This window comes from Aquarana catesbeiana, linkage group LG07 (genome assembly GCF_042186555.1).
Source record: "Aquarana catesbeiana isolate 2022-GZ linkage group LG07, ASM4218655v1, whole genome shotgun sequence".
NCBI lineage: Eukaryota > Metazoa > Chordata > Amphibia > Anura > Ranidae > Aquarana > Aquarana catesbeiana.
The window spans coordinates 18,715,744-18,737,719 of NC_133330.1; the positions used below are offsets into that span (position 1 = coordinate 18,715,744).

Here is a 21,976-nt window from a genome sequence, read left to right on the forward strand (position 1 = left end):
TGTCATGTCCAGTCAATTTATTATAAGTGGTCGGTGGAGTGGTGGTCAGGCAGTTTGGTCAAAGCTTCATTTGTACCCTAGTCAAGGATGTTCAGGAGCTGGTGTGAGTGCAGAGTAGGGCACCTAAATGACCAGGGCACCTTTCATGTGGGCGCTGTCATACAGCAAAACTAGGAGGTTGAGACATGTTTGTTAACTCGCCTCAGATGCCTTTCAAAACCAGGCAATGGCTGCCAGACAGCCCCATACACATTGTGGTGGCCTTGAAGCTGTGCTTGCTGACACACCATGAAAAAAAAGGTAGGTCTTGACTGGCAGGAGGTTCCACCTACCACCATACCCCTTAATGGAAATGTTGATCCACCATTAGTGTTTGGGATTCAGTCCATTGAAAGCCCTGAAAAGTTTACCCACCATTGATGATTGGATTTCAGTCCACTGAAAACCATAAAGTTTACCCACCATTGATGATTGGCTCCACTTGCTGTAATTAGGATTGACTCAGGTGCATGTTTTTTGCTTGGGTTTTCTTGTTTCATTTTGGCGCATATTGATCATGTTAACTGAATCCTGACAACTGTTGGGTTTCATCTTCAGAATTCAGTTTCTGGGTTATTTACCTAGTATTTGTTTTTTGTTTTTTTGCTATTAAAAATTAATTTCTTGGTTTGATAAATCAGGTGTAAAAATTTGTTTGGAGTTGAAGCAAACTGAGAGCAAAAGAGCTTCACCAATTTTCACTGTAGTGAAAATAAAAGTTGAGAAATGACAGTGATAAGAATTTTGTCAGCATGTCAAGATTGGTGGCATAACTATCCGTCCATCCCCGCATCCCTGGATGGTATGGGTAACCCTGGACTCTGAACTCATCTTTCAGCCCCACATTCAATCGCTGTCCAAATCATGCCGCCTCAACCTCCACAACATCTCCAAAATACATCCCTTTTTAACCAATAACACAACAAAGCTCCTAGTTCACTCCCTGGTTATCTCTCGCCTTGTCTACTGCAACTCTTTCCTCATTGGATTACCTTTACATAGGCTATCCCCCCTTCAGTCCATCATGAATGCTGCTGCCAGATTTTTTCACCTTACGAACCATTCAACTTCTGCTACTCCTCTGCCAATCCCTCCATTGGTTTCCACAAGTAAAATTCAAAATACTAATAACCACCATCTACAGCTCTGCCCCCCAGCTGCATCACTAACCTAGTCTTAAAATACCAACCTGATTATTTTCAAAATACCAACCTAATCCTCACAAGACCTTTTGCTCCCTAGCTCTCTCATCACCTTCTCCCTTGCTCTCCTTCAGGACTTCTCCCATCCCCTGGAACTCCTTACCCCAATCTGTCGGACTATCTTCTACTCTATCCATCTTTAGGTGATCCCTGAAAACCCAAAAAAGGAGCCTATCCTGCTTCTAGTACACTGTGTTTTTACTTTCTCCATCAGCTCATCCCCCACAGTTATTACATTTTCTATCACTTGACCCCCCTCTTAGATTGTCGATTCTAACAAGCAGGGCCCTTTGATTCCTCTTGTATTGAATTGTAATGTAACAACAATGTTGGTGCTAAATAATAATAGTAATATCCAGGGCATTTTTTTCAGCAGGAATATGGGGAAACACAGTTCCAGCAACTCCAGCACTGAATGTATGTAATGGCAAGGCATGCTGGAGGGTCTACTGATGCTGGCTGCTGGAGGATCTGTTGACATATTGGCCCGGATGACTTGCGCATGGCGCGGACAGTTGCAAGACTCAACAAGATAAAGTGGTGGGACGATTTTTTATTCGGAATGGGGGTATGGTCATCCATTTGGAATTAGAGTCGGATACCAGGCTGTACCTTAGGGGGGGTGGTGTCCATTTATCAGCGGTGGGGATAGATTTGTGGTCCCTGGGGGTTACAGGATGGGATTCAACATACATTGAGGGTGTGGAGGGGCCCTCAAAGGTAAGGTGTCACCCTTGCGGTGGCGGTAGTTTGGTCTTTGATGGTGTAAGAAAAATACTTACGAGATGGAAGTATGGGGGACTCATCGGTGGTATGTGCCCCTCTGGTGGATTCCAGTTAACATGGTTTAGCTGGAATAGGGTAATGGTTGCACTGCAGGAAGTGGGGTTGTCTCCGAGCTGGTGTGTTATGGCTGGAGGCCTATCATGGAAAAGATCCTGCAGTGTAGCAGTGGAACATGTTTTGGAATTTGGGGTTGCCGTCAAAGACCAACAGGCCCGAGGACTGTTATTTTTGTTTTCAGATGTTGATGTGAAAATAATGCTAATTTAATAAGTTGTTTTTGTTAATAAAAGGCTGCCATGGCCATTTGTACTCCATTCTAAGTCTGGTCTCCTTAATTTAAGTAATGAAAAATTCAAAGTAAAAAGACACTCATATGAGAAAAGAGGTAGCTGCACACCCCGGGTAATACTAGAGAAAAGGGATTGTCCCCCATGAGGGGTTTTCTAGGCAGCAAAAGAAGGTTGAAAAAATGCTAAAAAAGAATATAGATAGTAGAAATAGTTTTTTATTATAACAAGGTCTCAAAACCCTACATGTCTATTATTTATTTTTTGATACCTTGTTATAATAAAAAACAATTTCTACTATCTATATTCTTTTTTAGCATTTTTTCAACCTTCTTTTGCTGCCTAGAAAACCCCTCATGGAGGGACAATCCCTTTTCTCTAAGTAATGATAAGGGGTGGGGGTAGGTACCAATGGTGAGGCAGACATAAAAAGGTTGGGGACATCTGATCTACACTGGTCATGTGCAACCCGCGTCACTTCCTGTGACGTGGAATCAGCTGTATCGCCACAGCGCATGCGCAACGCGTCATAATGCTTCGGTGGCTGACGTTGGTGCACAGAGGAATTTGCCTGACAAAATGCTCGACCGACTACTGCACATGCGCACGACGAAAATCAAATACTCCCGTCTTGGTACACCTTACACTCGACCTCATCACACCTACAGTAAGAAGATGGGGCAGCGGACATCTTGCTACACCAAACCCCGTTTTGAATTTGCGAACTAATTTCAGCAATTGAGTGAGCTTATCTACTTAAATATAGTATATTGAAATCTACAAGGCGGTGTTCTGACAAAATCTGTTACTTTGGTTGGTTGGTTCTTCGCAATGTAAATTTTGTAAATGTTGGTTGATTTCTGCCGTGCCCATGCACAGTAGTCAGTCTAGCATTTTGTCAGGCAAATTCCTCTGTCCACTGACGTCAGCCACTGAAGGCATGTATGATGCGTTGCGCATGCGCAGTGAGCGCGGTTTGGCGATAAAGCTGATTCCACGTCACAGGAAGTGACGCGGGTTGCACATTCTGCCAGGCTGCTCATTTTGTCAGAACAAGGGCATTGATTATCAGTGCAGTCCCAAAAGTGCCCACCAGTGCAGCGGAAGCCAATGGCTGCGCTGCTATCAATCTATCCAATCAAGAGCCGAGAACCCCGGGCAAAGAGGAAGAGCGCGTCTCCGCTGTGGGAACGAAGGGCTCAGGTGAGTAAAACAAGGGGGGCTGGGGGGCCGGTCAGTGTCAGAAGTTTTTTCACCTTAAAGTGTAGTTCCGCCAAAATTTTTTTTTTTTTAAAGTCAACAGCTACAAATACTGCAGCTGCTGACTTTTAAAATATGGACACTTACCTGTCCAGGGTGCCCGTGATGTCCTCACCTGAAGCCAATCTGTCCCTCGGTTCTCGGTTGGAGGCGCCACCATCTTTGGTAAGGGAATCAGGAAGTGAAGCCTAGCAGGTTCACAGCCTGGTTCCCTACTGCGCATGCACGAGTCACGCTGCGTGTCCTCCCTGGTCCCTGCTTTCTTCTGGGACCTGTGTATCTCCCAGAAGACAGCGGGGAGGTATGGTGGAGGGGCCAGACATGACGTAGATCGCCGCGGAGCCTTTCGGTGGCTCTGCCCGGAAGTGGGAGCAAATACCTGTATTAGACATGTATCTGCTCCCCCCCCCCCCCCGAAAGATGCCAAATGTGGCACCGGAGGGGGGGGGAATCCGAAAAGTGGAAGTTCCATTTTTGGGTGGAACTCCGCTTTAATGCATAGGATGTAAGGTGAAAAAACACGAAGGTTTAAGTTTTTGTATGGAGATTTGCACCGGTTTTTCACAATGGACTTTTGATTCACTAGTCTTTTTGTATGGACATTTATTTGAATATGGACTTTATTTTTAAATATTCTTATTTTTATGTTCATGTATATCACTTTTATTGCGCTACTGTGAATGAGTAGATTGTCACTACATTTGTTTTCACCTCTTTTTTGCAAAGGAGAAAATTTACCCGTTTGCAAAATTTTATAACAAACTATGAAAACTTTTTTTTTTTAACATTTTTGGGATTTTTTCTTTCGCTTGTTTAGCAAAAATTTAAAACCCAGAGGTGATTAAATACCATCAATAGAAAGCTCTATTTGTGTGAAAAAAATTATAGAAAATCCATATGTGTACAGTGTTGCATGACCGCGTAATTGTCATTCAAAGTGTGACAGCACTGAAAAATGAAAAATTAACCTGGGCAGGAAGGGGGTAAATGTTTTTTTTTTTTTTTTTAAACCAATAACTTTTTTTATTGATTTTTACATACTCAAAAAAAAAATACAGTACATTACAAACAAACTCTACATACAATTCAGATACAGATGCCAACAAATTAAACCGCTCACAAAAAAAACAAAAAAAAACAACGTAGGGACTCCCCTCTCTGTCCTTGATGTAAGAGCGAACCTCATTCATATGTTATGGAAACGTCCCAAACTTCATCGATATTAGCGGGGGGTAATCGGACTATTAACCGCTTGTTAGGAATGCAGTTGCCACTAAACCAGGTTTGTGCTTGCTAAATATGATGGAACAAGCTGGGATCTCGAGTGCTGATTATATTACAATATTGAGAAGCCTGTTCCAGGGGCGTAAGTTAATAGCTGAAAAATGGATTTCAGTACATGCCCCAACAGTGGAGGAATGGAGAATTAGGGAAAGTCTGTTAAAAGAGAAATACAGTGGAACCTTGGATTACGAGCATAATCCGTTCCAGGAGAGAATTACGAGAATCCAAAGTACTCGCATATCAAAGCGAGTTTCCCCATTGAAGTTAATGGGAACGAAAAAAATTTGTTCCGCATTGACTTCAATGGCATGCAATACCGCATGTGGCCAGAGGTGGGAGGGCGCCGGAGAGCCTCGGAAACGGCCGGAAAGGCCCGAGGACACCTCGCCTGACCTCGGCAAACCTCAGAAAGCCTCTGTTCCATTTGCCGAGGTCAGCCGAGCCCTCCTCGGGCCTTTCCATGCATTTCCGAATTTTCTGATCAGCTCCGGACCCCCCCCCACCTCAGGCCAAACGCGGTACTGCACACGCTTTGGCCTGAGATGTGCTAGTTTTGCGAGACAACACTCGCAAACCGAGTTACGATTTGTAAAAATACAGTGCTCGTATTGCAAAATGCTCGTTAACCGCGTTACTCGCAATGCGAGGTTCCACTGTATGTGTTTTTACAACGAGACTGAACAGGGAAGTTTGAGACTTTATGGAGAAGGTGCTTGGCCAATTTTGGCCCGGATATGAAAGGAAAATTATAGTTAGCAAGGGCTCAGAGGGGAGAGGGAGAGAGATTTGATTTTGATTTTCAGTAGGCAATTTTAAATATAATTTTAATGAAAAGGAGATAAGGAAACAGTTCAATAAGTATTTACATAAAATAGGTTAAAAAACAGTATACAAAAAGGATTAAAAGTGAAAAAACCTTACGTAGAGTCCACCTGATCATCAGAACAGTGCAGAGTTCAGATCAGTGCAGATATGATGTTTGCAAGAGTCCCTGGCCCTCTGAGGCTCCTTGCATACGGGGCTTCTATCCTCTGTGCATGCAATGCCGGTATTTTAGTATCCTCGGTAGGCACAGGTGCAGCATTCCACCCTGCTGCCTGCAGCCTGTCAAAATCTGTGGCAGGCTGCGGATGGACAGGGTCTAATGCTGTGCCAAGTGGTACTCACGTTTAGGGCCACATGCGTTTAGGGACCCTAAATGTGAGCACCACTTGGTGCAGCATTAAGTCCCATCGACCCATGTTAGAAAGTTTCTTTAATCTAATATCTAATATACATCATTTAACAAATATTAACAAATGAATGAATGGATTAGATCTTTACAGAATAATTGATTTGTGTATATATATATATATATATATATATATATATATATATATATATATATATATATATATTTGTATCTTTTAGTTATGGAAAAAGTGAAATTATATAGACTTTTATACTTGTGAAAGTATACATATTGTTTTATAAGCTTCATAAACATTTCTATGGAGAGCCAACATGTGTTAGTGATTAGCTTGAGCTGGGTTCTTACCATTCTCCTATGGCAAATGAGATGAAAGGTTTCACATTTCTTAAAATGCAAAAGATTATGTATATATAAGATTATAAGTTCTTTATACTACAATATTTCTTGATTAGGATAATAATAAGAACATTGGGTTTTTTATGAAAATAATATATAGGAGGAAGGTGAAGTGTGTCCAGCTTGTTACTGCTGCTGCTGTATCAAGACAGACCTGTGTGAGACTACATCCCTGGTGAGGGGGGACTTCGTGTCTGAAGGACTGGAAAGGTTGGGACGGCTATAAGGGCCTGTGAGACCAGAGAAGGGTCTGGGAGGCTGGGAGAGTAGAGGCAACTAGCAAGTCCAAGGGGGGCTGAAGGAAGTCTTGAAGTCTGGGGGATAGTAAGCAAACCCAGGGGTCTGGAGAATCCCGTTGAGGCTAGGAGTAGGCCGATTCAGCAGGGAACTGCAAGGCAAAGTAAGCCTAGGAGCCAGGAGGCTTGGCATTTTTGGTTGTTGGAATTTACTGGAGAAGAACCCCTGTGTGGGAAATCCTGTGTATAAACTTTTATTTTGTTCCTTTTAATAAAAATAGGCTGCCATGCCCTCAAACGTGATAACTGACTGCTGTGGACTCACTACGTGAAAATGCATCTACCGCTGAGCTAAACACCCCAATATCACAATATATATATGTAGTATTTGATCTTATGTTAAAGGAAACTTATATTGTATACGTTAAATGGTTTCACACATTGTTCTAGCCCACTCCTCAGGAATGTCAATACATAGAAACTGAGCAACTCCCACCATTACGTGAGGTAGTTAAAGCCCGCTGTTTTCTGTAGAACAATAAAGCTCAGAGGAACCTTAAACCAGCCTTTTTAGAAAGGAGGGGTCAGATTTTAGGAGTAAAAACTAGTTACAGAAGGACAGTTGAGGAGTTTTACGACTCACACCACAAGACATTGAAGGAAGCTGCCACAGCTTCACACACACACAAAGATACACATCTGATTCAATCTTCATCTTAAGAATATAATACACTATTGATGTTATTTTTACATTCTACATTTTGATATTGTTCTTGTAATATTTTGCTTTTTTATGATTAAATACATTTTTGAGTTTTTTGGACTTTCTTGGAACTTACACCCATTCGATTTCAGACGACTAAAATGAGTTTTAGTCCACTAAAATGTACTGGAGGAGATTTTAGTCGACTAAAAGGTAGGACATTTTAGTCGGCTAAAATGTACTGGAGGAGATTTTAGTCGACTAAAAGGTAGGACATTTTAGTCGGCTAAAATGTACTGGAGATTTAGTCGACTAAATACGACTAAAACTAAAACAATTGCAGTAAAATGGGACTAAAACTAAAATGCCATTTTAATCCTAAGACTAAGACTAAAACTAAATCAAAATTTTTTTGCCAAAATTAAAGTGGTTGTAAACTCTCCCCCACAACTTTGTCCCATGTAAATCAGCATAAAAAACCCTAATAAACGCTGCTTGTAGATATCTCCTTACTTGCTTAGTATTGTTGTAATCCTTTATGTTCTTTAGAATGACGTCACTGAGCATGCCCAGATCTTCCCTGATTTACAGCACACTCTGTGTACTTATCTATCTATTATCAGGACTTCCTATGGCACACCACTGTAATCCCAGGAGACTTCATAATCACTCAGAGCTTCCTCCTACACCCCATCTGACCATGTGACATCACATGGAATGTAAACCAGGGCATCGGACAGCATTACTGCAGCCTTATCAGCTGAAGCAGATAAGACTGACACAGGCAAACACTAGATTATCGGCACAAGTAAATACTATGAAATAAAACAGGCCAGCTATTAGCAGGGAAGCAGGGTTGCCATAGAAATGTTGGATTGAGAAGGAGGCTTGGTTAACAGTACAGGAAGTGCTCAATGTAAGGGCGGAAATACACTCCACTGTAGACTCAGAAAACAATACTTAAGATGGCGCTGCCTAACCCCTGGAAACAAGTTTTTTAAAGTTTCTTTAAACAGTAAGTAATATGCGATTTGGGCTGGACTACAGTGGCTATAGTTTGATAATTACTTATTATAATGGACTAAATGAAAAGAAGCATCAGAGTGGGAGAGTTTACTTACTCTTTAACACTGCATAGCATACACAACATTTAAATCTGACTGTTTTCATTGCTAACTTGAAAATTTGGGAGAAAGTTAGGGTGACACGGTGTTCAGTATGACTTCCTCCTTTTCTCCACATAGTGTGAGGGTCGTCAGACCTCACTTTCATCAAAGGGTAAAGGTTGCTAACTGCGGTTTGGTTGGGAAATTTTCCCTCACTTCCTGTTCTGGCTACAAAAATGTGAGAGAAAATATCCACGAGACCACAGTCAACAGCCTGAGAAAGCTTCAGTGATGGGGCTCCACTTTATTAGTGCTCTGAATGACTCAAGAACAAAGCCACTTAAAGGAGCTCACAGGGGACATGGACAATCCATACATTTGCTACAATTGCCAGACTGCCAGTCCAGGAAACTTCCTGATCCAGATGTATTGTAAAGGGTCTTTTTCTGGACCTAGGACATCAAATCACATACTGGAGAAAAAACATGATTGGGTGTTTGAAGTGAAGACAGGTCAGGTCACATAACACAGGATCAGGTCCTACGCGTTTTGCTGTAGATAGTAGATAGAACCAGACTAAGATTAATTCAATGCTGATGTTCCTAATTATAGATGTGACAATGATACATAAAGATACAATAAACCTTTTCTCTTGGGATGAATCTTCCAAAAATGGTCTTTTCCACCAGAAATAACGAAACCTGAACCTGACTGAAGGACACAGATGATGGGAAAAAATATCGCTAGCCGGTCACAAAGGCTATTATTCCAGGTTGTGAGACTTGTTGTCCATTGTGACAGAAAACACAACCCATGAATGTGCTGGAGAGACTCGTTATCTGATACTTTCCACAGTGATGGATGTTAAGATGTGGCAAGCAGAGTCCAAGGATGGACATCATATCTTCTTTTAAGAGAAAACACCTGCATAAAGAAGAGACCAAACAATGAACCCCATGGAGGGATATTCTATAGAGGTGACAAATGAGAAAGTTCTACTCACCTCAGATGGTACCTAAGAAAAACAGGATAGCCAGGAACACCAGAACCGATAGGGTTATTCTGATGATATTCTGGACAGTGTAGGAGGGAGGTCTGGAGACTGAGGCTGAGGATGACACAGAAACACAAGATGGAAAACGTTTAAATAGACCACCACCATACACACACACAAGCCATATTACACAATGCACACAGTCCATACTCCACCATATACACAGTCAATAATCCACAATGCTTATAGTCCATACTCCACCATATAAACAGTCCATACTCCACACACACACACTCCATACACTTGCCAGACACTTTATGAGGTATACCTGAATGGCTTCGTAACACAAAATTCTAATCAGCCAATCACATGGCAGTAACTCAATGCATTTAGCAATCTAGACGTGGTGAAGACGACTTGCTGAAGTTCAAACTAAGCATCAAAATGGGGAAGAAAGGGGACTTGAGTGACTTTGAACGTTGCATGGTTGTTGGTGCCAGACGGGCTGGTCTGAGTATTTCAAAAACTGCTGATCTACTGGGATTTCCACACACAACCATCTCTCGGATTTACAGAGAATGGTCTGAAAAAGAGAAAATATCCAGTGAGAGGCAGTTGTGTGGACAAAAACGCCTTGTTGATGTCAGAAGTCAGAGGAGAATGGGCAGACTGGTTCGAGATGATAGAAAGGCAACAAATAACCACTAGTTACAATCAAGGTATGCCGAATACTATATCTCTGAACGCACAACACATCAAACCTTAAAGCAGATGGGCTACAGCAGCAGAAGACCACACCGGGTGCCAATCCTGTCAGCTAAGAACAGGAAACTGAGGCTACAATTTACACAGGTTCACCAAAATTGGACAATAGAAGATTGGAAAAACGTTGCCTGGTCTGATGAGTCTCGATTTCAGCTGCGACATTCAGGTGGTGGGGTCAGAATTTTGCATTTGCAACATGAAAGCATGGATCCATCCTGCCTTGTATAAATGGTTCAGGCTAATGGTGTGGGGGATATTTTCTTGGCACACTTTGGGCCCCTAAACTGAGCATGGTTTAAACATCACGGCCTACCTGAGTATTGTTGCTGATCATGTCCATCCCTTTATGACTACAGTGTCCCCATCTTCTGATGGCTCCTTCCAGCAGGATAATGCACCATGTCACAAAGCTCCAATCATCTCACCACTGGACAATGAGGTCCCTGTACTCCAATGGCCTCCACACTCACCACATCTCATCCAATAGAGCACCTTTGGGATGTGATGGAACTCATTATTCACTCATCATCAGATTGGCATGTCTGCAGCAACTGCATGATGCTATCATGTCACTATGGACCAAAATCTCAATGGAATGTGTCCAACACCTTGTTGAAACTATGCCATGATGGATGAAGGCAGTTCTGAAGGCAAAGGGGGTCCAACCCAGTACTAGCAAGGTGAACCTAATAAAGTGGTCAGAGAGTGTAATTCACGATATACACAGTCCATGGTCCACCATACACACAGTCCATGGTCCATCATACGCACATCATTATTCCACCATACTTATAGCCCATACTCTACCATACACACACAGTCCATACTCCACCATACACACACAGTCCATACTCCACCATACACACACAGTCCATACTCCACCATATACATACAGTCCATACTCCACCATACACACACAGTCCATACTCCACCATATACATACAGTCCATACTCCACCATACACACACAGTCCATACTCCACCATACACACAGTCCATACTCCTCCATATACATACAGTCCATACTCCACCATACACACACAGTCCACACTCCACCATACACACACAGTCTATACTCCACCATACACACACAGTCCATACTCCACCATACACACACAGTCCATACTCCGCCATATACACAAAGTCCATACTCCGCCATATACACACAGTCCATACTCCACCATATACATACAGTCCATACAACACCATATACACACAGTCCATACTCCACCATACACACAGTCCATACTCCACCATACACACACAGTCCATAATCCACCATACACACACAGTCCATAATCCACCATACACACAAAGTCCATACTCCGCCATACACACAAAGTCCATACTCCGCCATACACACAAAGTCCATACTCTGCCATACACACAGTCAATACTCCACCATAAAAACAGTCTATAGTCCACCATAAATGCACAGTTTATAGTCCACTATACACACACAGTCCATACTCCACCATATACACAGTCCATAGTCCACCAAACACAAAATCCATGCTCCACCATACACACAGTCCATACTCCACCATAAAACCCAGACTCTTTGAGTGTGAATGCTGCCCCTCCATCTCCCAGTCTAAGCACTGCCCATCCTTATCCCCATTTGAGTGCCTCCTCTCCCTTTCCTAGTCCTCCCAGACTGTCTCACTCTCCAGCCACCCGGTTGTCTTTTCCTTGGAGATCTCCTGGACCTGCTAGCTGGCTTCTGCTGTCCTCACACCTGCTCCCGTGCCTCTGCACAAGCCTCCTCTGTGTGTTTTGAGAGGATCCCTCCAGCAGCCAAGCTCCAGACCCAAGGACAGCCCCCCCGCCACACTCTAGGAGGTCACCCTCAAGGGCCTCCGACAGCCTCCGACGGCCTCCCCAACTGTCCATCTCCAGCTTCCACCTGAACTCACACTGCCCCTGTTGGGCTGAGTATTTAAGAGGGGCCCTCCCTAGGGTGGCCACGTGTCCCGGATTGCCCGGGATTGTCCCTTATTTGAGTTTTTTGTCCCGTGTCCCGGGTACCTTCATTCCGGGACAATACAGTGTCCCGGAATGAAAAAAAAAACACACCGCCGGCTTGCACCAGTCCGATTGCCACCCTTATCATTTTACAATACAGTATACTTCCTTAAACACACACAGATATGCGCAGCTAACTGGTTGCTAGGCTAGGGCCGCCCGCCCCGCGTCTAGCAACCAGTGACGTCAGCTGGCACCATCAGTCACGTGGGAGAGTCAGTGCAGTGGGCACCCGCATGGCGCACTCTAGACTCTACACGCTACGGCTGAGCAGCGCGCCTCTGAGAGAGAGAGCAGCCGCCAGCCTGCCAGCAGAGCCAGTCCAGTCCACGCTTACTAGCCTGCCCAGTGCCCTGTGCCCAGCCCCAGTCAGTGGTGGTGCCTGCCAGTCCCGAACCCGGTGCCGCCGCCGAGCCGACTACAGCAGCCGCACATTGCCAGCGGCCAGCCAGCAGCGCAACCCAGGCCGACTCCGAGCTGCCCGCCTGCCCGTGACTGAGTCCTGACTGAGCCACCTCCTCGTCCGAGTCCTCCCTTCGGCTCCCTCCCGCCCACGAGGTCTGCCCGCCAGAGTACGTCCTGAAAGGTTAGTGTAACTTCCACAGTCAGTGAGCAATGCATGCACACAGCACACTCCCTCTCTCAAATCTGCTGCTGTCCCCAGAGACCCCCACCACCCCCTCAGTTCTGCTGCTGTCCCCAGACCCCCACCCCCCCTCAGTTCTGCTGCTGTGTCCCCCACACAGCCACACTCCCTCTCAGATCTGCTGCTGTCCCCCACCCCCCTCAGATCTGCTGCTGTCCTCCACTCCCTCTCAGTTCTGCTGCTGTCCCCCCCACTCCTCCTCAGTTCTGCTGCTCTCCCCCTCCATCTTTCCTCCATGTCCCCCTCCGTTCTGCTGCTGTCCCCCTCCATTCTTCCTCCGTGTCCCCCTCCGTTCTTCCTCTGTGTCCCCCTCCGTTCTTCCTCTGTGTCCCCTCCGTTCTTCCTCTGTGTCCCCCTCCATTCTTCTTCTGTGTCCCCCTCCATTCTTCTTCTGTGTCCCCCTCCGTTCTTCCTCCGTGTCCCCCTCCATTCTTCCTCCATGTCCCCCTCTGTTCTTCCTCTGTGTCCCCCTCCGTTCTGCTGCTGTCCCCCTCCGTTCTTCCTCCGTGTCCCCCTCTGTTCTTTCTCCGTGTCCCCCTCTGTTCTTCCTCCGTGTCCCCCTCCGTTCTGCTGCTGTCCCCCTCCATTCTTTCTCCGTGTCCCCCTCCGTCCTGCTGTCCCCCTCCGTTCTTCCTCTGTGTCCCCCTCCGTTCTTCCTCTGTGTCCCCCTCCATTCTTCTTCTGTGTCCCCCTCCGTTCTTCCTCCATGTCCCCCTCCGTTCTTTGTCTGTGTCCCCCTCCATTCTTCTTCTGTGTCCCCCTCCGTTCTTCCTCCATGTCCCCCTCCGTTCTTTGTCTGTGTCCCCCTCCATTCTTCTTCTGTGTCCCCCTCCATTCTTCCTCCGTGTCCCCCTCCGTTCTGCTGCTGTCCCCCTCCGTTCTTCCTCCGTGTCCCCCTCCATTCTGCTGCTGTCCCCCTCCGTCCTGCTGTCCCCCTCCGTTCTTCCTCTGTGTCCCCCTCCGTTCTTCCTCCGTGTCCCAAAAACCATCCTTTTTGGGCGGCGCGGGGGGGGGGGGTGTCCCTGAATGGCAGTTTGGAAATGTGGTCACCCTAGCCCTCCCCCTGCCAGCCCATTTGGCCAGGGATTCGTTGGGGCCCTCATGAATACTCCAGTCAGCTTCTCCTAACCTCCCTCCCATTCTTATGGAAGTTTCTCCAAAGTTCCAGGAAGTAGGGGGAGGTAACAGAGGTGCTGCCAAATGAGTCATTCAGCCTCCCTGAGTCACTCACACTGACCCAGATTCAAAACACAGGCTTGGCTGCCAGCCCAGCCTAAATTTACCTACACTACAAAACCTATATGTGCATTACCTAGCACTCTACACTAGAAGGTGCTACAGTGGGAACACACCAAAAATTCAGCACTGCTATGTCTTTGAACAAGATCTTGATGAATTACAGTGTTCATTTTTAGACTGCTTAATGTCCCTACAGGGGAAGGATGTGGGACTGACTTTTATTCCTTGGACAATCACCTTTGGAGTTGTTATCTGGCTTGCTGTGAGAAGAGGGTCTGTTTCCTTGAAATAGTCATAGGTAATATGGACCAATTAGCTTGGATAGCTGGGAGGGAGTTAAGATTTCCAACACCAGTGCACCATCCTGATCACACCATGGCTGCCTTGAGCAGGCTCTATAAAATTAAATAACCAGCCCCAAGGGTGTTCCTTAAAGTGAAAATAAAAAATAACAAAGATGTCATACTTACCTGCTCTGTATAATGGTTTTGCACAGAGCAGCCCAGATCCTCCTCATCTCAGGTCGCGCACACAGCCCCTCCCTCCTGTTGAGTGCCCCCACAGCAAGCAGCTTGCTGTGGGGGCACCCAAGCCGAGCCACTGCTCTGTGTGTCCATTCAGACACAAAGTCATGGCCTGGCCCTGCCCCCTCTCTATCCTCATTGGCTGACTGATTTTGATTGACAGCAGTGGGACCCAATGGTGCCCTGTTGCTGTCTCAGCCAATGAGAAGGGAGAGTCCTGGGCAGCCGAGGTTCTCGTGCACATCACTGGATCGAGATGGGGCTCACATAAGTATTAGGGGGGCTGCTGCACACAGAAGATTTTTTTTATCTAAATGCATAGGATGTATTAAGATAAAAAGCCTTCTGACTTTACAACCACTTTAAAGCCAGGACACACTATTTTGTATCTGCATGCAGCTCATAGTTCCTACTATCAGAAAGAATAACTCCCATCTCCCCACCACTAATATTTGTCATCTTATGAGGAGCAAGGCTGCAGCCATCTACGTAAGCATGCGTGTTTGTGTTTTGTATATCCCGCACTTCTCTTTTGATGGTGAGAGCCTTTTCTGCCACAAACCTTATATTCACAACATACACATGTGACAGAAAATACTGATATGACAGGAACTATCCCCATGTATTGTGAACTATAGTTCCATTATGTATGGATGGACATCCATCTCTACAAATAAACATCCTGGCAATGGTCACCTAAGCCTCCTATGACTATGATCTTTCCTAGATAAATAAGCTTTATTATTAAATAGATGAATTCTTAATATTTCTCCCATCTCCTTAATATAATCTCCTGTCTATAGGTGGATATCCCCCCTCCATATAATCAGATCTCACCTGTCACATTGAGGAATGTCCCGTTTCCATATCCGGGTATTTCTTGGCCCATCTCAAGGGTAACTTCACAATAATACATGCCGGAGTCAGATAACTCCACAGGTTGCAGGGTCATGGCGGCCAATTGTTCACGGATGAATGTTGTTGAATGCACCATGAAGAGTCTTCCAGAATAATTTATATTACTATCGGAGACCTCTGCTTTACTCCCCACCATGTGCTTGTACCACTTGTAGGACCCAACAGTGTCATTCTCTCCAATGGAAGCGCTCTCTCCGATGATTCTGTAGTCACACGGTAAGGTGACTGAACTGCCCTCTGTGGCCCATATTACTGGAGTCTGCCGTACATGGATTGTCTGTGATAGAAATCCTGACAGAGAGAAGAGAGATTATGGATGATAGATAGATAGATAGATAGATAGATAGATAGATAGATAGATAGATAGATAGATAGATAGATAGATAGATAGATAGATAGATAGATAGATAGATAGATAGATAGATAGATAGATAGTGTCACCTGGAGAAGATGTCAGTATTAGCAGTGGATGGATAATTCTTAGGATGTGTTGCATGGTTGCTCCCATCTTCGTACAGTGTGGGAATAGAATGTTCTATATGATGTTGATCAGCTAGTTACAGGAACAGAAAGGTAGACAATGTAGTCATATTGTTCTGTGGGTCTGTATGAGGAAGCAGACACAAACTTTAAAACAGCCCAGAGTGAGGAGAGATAAAAAAAATACAGATTCAAGGTCTCACCATTTGCCTTTCCTTTACAATTGAAATTAGCATGATATCATTGTTAGAGAGCCTGGATTATTTGATTTATTTATTTTTTTTTAGAATTTATATACCTGAAGTTGCAACATGTTTGGAATTTTGGAATTAAACTCAATTCCATTAGCAAATTATCTTAATGCATTTAGCATACCTCCCAACCTTTTGAGATGGGAATGAGGGACACCCCTCATTTAAAAGTATGCAGGCATAGGACACACCCCTTGCCACGCCCCCCTTAAAGGAGAATTGTACAAAAAAACAAGATTGGTTAAACCCACAAGTGCTTTTTTTAACCACTACTATTCTTTTATATTGGCTTTTGGAATTTACAAATGCAGCAATTTAGAAATCAGATGAAAGGTTTAGCGCTGGAAAATACTTTTTGATAGATAAAAAGTGCATTTTATAAACAACTATATAGATCAGACCAAAATGAGGAACAAATGAGAAGCAATGAGGGACAGAGGGACATTGCTCCAAATCATGGACAGTCCCTCAAAATCAGGGACAGTTGGGAGCTATGCATTTAGTCTTTGTAAACTTTCCTTCCTGAAATTTGTGTTGGCAGTTTCGTCACTCTCAACCATAAAGAAATAAAGGGCTTTCCCTTCATATATATTTTTATATCCAAAGTTTCGTATTCTATTGAGCTGTGTATCCTATTGAGATTAATTATACAGTGCATCCGGAAAGTATTCACAGTACATTATTTTCCTCAAAATTCTACAAACAATACCCCATAATGTCAATGTGAAAGAAGTTTGTTTGAAATCTTTGCAAATTTATTAAAAATAATAAACAAAAAAATCCCATGTACATAAGTATCACAGCCTTTACCATGACACTCAAAATTGAGCTTGGGTGCCTCCTATTTCCACTGATCCCTTAGCCTTAGTCAGGGAGGTGACCAAGAATGGTCACTGTGACAGAGCTCCGGCGTTTCTCTGTGGAGAGAGGAGAACCTACCTGAAGAAACAACCATCTCTCCAGCACTCCACCAATCAGGCCTGTTTGGTAGAGTGGTCAGACGGAATCCACTCCTCAATAAAGGGCACATGGCAGTATGCCTGGAGTTTGCCAAAAGGCACCTGAAGGACTCTCATGAGAAACAAAATTCTCTGGTGTGATGAAACAAAGATTAAACTCTTTGGCCTGAATGGCAAATGTCATGTCTGGAGGAAACCAGGCACTTGGCCAATACCACCCCTACAGTGAAGCATGGTGGTGGCAGCATGATGTTGTGGGGATGTTTTTCAGCGGCAGGAACCGGGAGACTAGTCAGGATCGAGAAAAAGATGAATGGAGCAATGTACAGAGACATCCTTGATGAAAACCTGCTCCAGAGCGATCTGGACCTCAGACTGTGCAGAAGTCATCTTCCAACAGGACAAAGACCCTAAGCACACAGCCAAGATAACAAAGGAGTGGCTACGGGACAACTCCATGAATGTCCTTAAGTGGCCCAGCCAGAGTCCAGACTTGAACCCGATTGAACACCTCTGGAGAGATCTGAGAATGGCTGTGCACCGACGCTCCCCATCCAACCCGATGGAGCTTGAGAGGTCCTGCAAAGAAGAATGGGAGAAACTGACCAAAAATAGGTGTGCCAAGCTTGTAGAATCATACTCAAAAAGACTTGCGGCTGTAATTGGTGCCAAAGGAGCTTAACAAAGTATTGAGCAAAGGCTGTGATACTTATGTACATGGGATTTATTTTTTCATTTTTTTTTTTAAATAAATTTGCAAAGATTTCAAACAAACTTCTTTCACGTTGTTATTGTGGGGTATTGTTTGCAGAATGTTGAGGAAAGTAATGAATTTAATCCATTTTGGAAGAAGGCTGTAACATAACAAAATGTGGAAAAAGTAAAGCAATGTAAATACTTTCCAGATGCACTTCAACCACTAGCCGACCAGCTCATGCAGATATACTGCGGCAGGTCGACAGCACTGCATGAATCGCTGTCCCTGTACAGCGGCTCGCGCAGGCGCAGTTGCGGACAGGTGCGGGCCGGGCGGTCGCGATGTCCGCCAGGGACCCGCGATCGTGGTGAGGAGAGGCAGAAAGGGGAACTGCCTTTGTAAACAGGGCTATCAAGGTGTTTACTGTATTCCCTTGGTGTATTCTTACTGTAGCGGGGTTGTTCTGCCAGATGACATGACAGAGATCTACTGCTCCCAGTGATCAGGAACAGTGATCTCTGTTATGTCCCTGGCAGCCCATCCCCCCTACAGTTAGAACACGCTGAGGGAACACAGTTAACCCCTTGATCGCCCCCTAGTGTTAACCCCTTCCCTGCCAGTGTCATTTTTACATTGATCAAGCTGCTGCAAGCAAAGCAAACAGAATATTGGCATGCATTAAGAAGGGGATTAACTCCAGAGATAAAACTGTAATTCTCCCACTCTACAAGACTCTGGTCCAGCCGCACCTGGAGTATGCCGTCCAGTTCTGGGCACCAGTCCTCAGGAAGGATATGCTGGAACTGGAGAGAGTTCAGAGAAGGGCAACAATACTAATAAAGGGACTGGAGGATATTAGTTATTAAGAAAGGTTACGAGCACTGAACTTATTCTCTCTGGAGAAGAGACGCTTGAGAGGGGATATGATTTCATAACATCAGAGGTTCCCATCATACCAGATCCCCCTCTTCACATCAGAGGTTCCCCCATCACATCAGAGCCCCCTATACATCAGAGGTCCCCATCACTACAGAGCCCCCCCCTCACATTAGAGGCCCTCATCACATCAGAGTCACCTCCACATTAGAGGCCCCCTATTACATCAGATTCCCCTATACATCAGAGGTCCCCCCATCACATCAGAGCCCCCCTTCACATTAGAGGCCCCCATCACATCAGAGTCGCCTCCAGATTAGAGGCCCCCTATTACATCAGATCCCCTATACATCAGAGGTCCCCCATCACATCAGAACCTCCCTTCACAATAGAGGCCCCCCCATCACATGAGAGCCCCCCCTGCACACTAGAGGCACCCCATCACATCAGAGCCCCCTATACATCAGAGGTCCCCCCATCACATCAGAGCCCCCCCTTCACATTAGAGGCCTCCCATTAAATTAGAGCCTCACATCACATAAAGGTTCCCTATACATCAGAAGTCCCTCTCTACATTAGAGCTCCTCATCCCATCATAGTTGCTCCTGTGCATCAAATGCCCTCCATACATAAGTCCCCTCCTTTAACCACAGAGTTCCTCCAGCACATCAGAGCCTCCCATTCACATCAGAGTTCCCGCATAACAGAGCCCCCTAATCACACAGCCCATTCCCCAGTTTCAGAGACCCCTTTTCAAATCAGAATCCTACATTTTGGCAGAAAGGGAATGAGATAGAGGAGGTCTGGATGAGATGGACGTCCATCTTCTCCTGAATGCTGGGGGGTGGCCCTGCATGACATCTGCCCAAAATCAGAGTCATGCTTTTCCTTTGTGTGGGCAAGCAGACTGCCATCACAATAGCAATGAAAGATTCAGTGCTTCCTGGCCATAGAGCAATATTGATTGTTATGGTGCTTGAGGCTGGCACACCCACACCATGGCAACTGATAATGTTGATCCAGGGAAAACTTAGTCCCATGCTCACAGCACCCCAGGAGAAGCCAAGTGGCCCCCTGGTTGAGAGACACTGGAACAGAGCATTATTTGCCATATAAACTGGGTGTAAGAGGGCCCCAGTTTAACTTTTGTCCAGGGTCCCAATTTATGTAAAATCGGCCCTGCACGCCAGGATAAAGATCCTTATTTTCAAAGAATCTACAGTTACATTGCTAGAAATAAAGATCCTTATTCTAGTGTAAGCCTTCATAGGTGGTTGCTTCCATAAGATACAGTACAACATATTTGTTGGGTAAGTAGGCAGATGATTAGATTAGAATTATTCCATCTGTTCCTATAAGGTCCTCAGTATAATGAACAGGCCACTGATTGTGTCTCGTTGTATCACTTCTCATTTGAAATGGCCTCATAGTATTAAAAAAGTCAGTGAAACTCTGAGCTGGACCGTATCTCAAGGGATGGAAAGTTCTCCTTTTGACAATATTGTGAAACCATATGAAACATGAAATGTCATATAAACTTCTGGTTTCATCAATGCTCAAACCCCCCAGATGACCGCTGTGTACAGAGGACCTCATAGTGATGTATAAGTCGGTAAGACTCTGAACTGGGCCAGATGTCAGGCATGGAAAGATTTCTGAAACTGTATGGAACATGAAATGTCATATAGATTTCTGGTTTCATCAGTACTCAGAACCCCCAGATGACTGCCATGTCCAAAAGACCACCATGTACAGAGGACCACCATGCACAGAGGACCACCCAGTACAGAGGACCGCCCAGTACAGAGGACCGCCATGTACAGAGGACCTTTGCACACCATAACCCAGCGGTGTTACAATAGTTAAAGCAGCCAATGTAGCTGCTATGGGGCCTTTGGGTGGAAGGGGCCCCATTAAGGGGGTCTGTTGAAGCAATTTAAAAATAACAAATGTATGTGCATTTTAAGATAACACATATGCATAACTGTATTAAGGATTTCAGAGGTTGCAGTTGACACTGACCCTATACCCTCCGTGACATTTCCAATCAAGAAGAGCTGATGTCAGATGTACAGGTGAGACTTCAGAAAGGTTGTCACAAATCACAGATCGTCTTTGCAGGATGTGCAGTAAGGAGAATTTCTTTAGCTGTCTTAGCTGTGATTAGTAATTGTTCTCAGAGCTTCTGGTCTTCCCAGCCAGCACTGAAATTAACCCTGTAGGCCTACTGCAGTCTTCCACAGGCTGTAGAAATCTCAGAGTGTCTCCTAAGCTTAAAACTGACAGCTTCTTCTGCACAGTTTAAAGCAGTTTGTGTGCAGGGCTACTAACAATGATGTCATTATATAAAATATTGTGATTTCATTATTAATGCTACTACAAATCAATGTATTACCTACTATACCACCTCACTTAGCACTTGCTTGCTGCGGTGGTCGAAGAGGTGGGAGGACATAAAATTTACACTGAGATCCTGAGATGATGAAAAACTGGGGAGATACTAAAGGGCAGAGTGAATAGCTGCAATGTCACTATATCAGGAGGATTGGGTAGGTTATTGGAAGGTGGGATATTGGGAGGTAAGGGTAGGATACTGCGAAACTGGATATCGGGAGGTGGTGGTAGGATATTGGGAGGTAGGATATCAAGAAGTGAGATATCAGGAAGTGGTGGCTGGATATTGGGAGGAGGGATATCAGGAGATGAGATATCAGGATGTAGTGGTGAGATGTTGGGAGTTGAGATATCAGGAGGTGGGGGTAGGACTCTGGGAGGTGGAATATCGGGAGATGAGGTACTAAGAGAAGGAGGTATGATTCTGGGAGGGGGGATATCAAGAGTTGAGATATAAGTAGGTGGTGGCTGGATATTGGAAGATGGGATATCAGCATGTGGTGGTAGGATATTGGGAGGTGAGACATGAGGATATGAGGGTAGGATTTTGGGAGGTGCAATATCGGGAGGTGAGGTATCAGGAGGTGGTGGCTGGATATTGGGAGGTGAGACATGAGGATATGAGGGTAGGATTTTGGGAGGTGCAATATCGCTAGGTGAGGTATCAGGAGGTGGTGGCTGGATATTGGGAGGTGGTGGTAGGATATTGGGAGGTGAG

The 21,976-nt window shown here is 44.9% G+C and overlaps 1 protein-coding gene across 3 annotated transcripts in view; it reads right to left on the reverse strand.

Moving 5' to 3' along the window:
* LOC141102383 (natural cytotoxicity triggering receptor 3-like) overlaps window positions 1–21,976 on the reverse strand; it is a 256,469-nt gene that overhangs the window by 217,911 nt on the left and 16,582 nt on the right. The window contains exons 2-5 of one of the 3 annotated variants that reach the window (XM_073591340.1): window positions 16,043–16,154; window positions 15,521–15,892; window positions 9,495–9,599; window positions 7,679–9,415 (exon numbers count right to left, since the gene is read on the reverse strand). In XM_073591340.1, coding sequence (XP_073447441.1) covers window positions 9,496–9,599; window positions 15,521–15,892; window positions 16,043–16,109 — 543 coding nt within the window. In that variant the 5' untranslated portion in view covers window positions 16,110–16,154 and the 3' untranslated portion in view covers window positions 7,679–9,415; window position 9,495. Of the gene's footprint in view, window positions 1–7,678; window positions 9,416–9,494; window positions 9,600–15,520; window positions 15,893–16,042; window positions 16,206–21,976 lie in introns of those variants that run through there. The other 2 variants (XM_073591341.1, XM_073591342.1) reach the window with 2 other exon arrangements.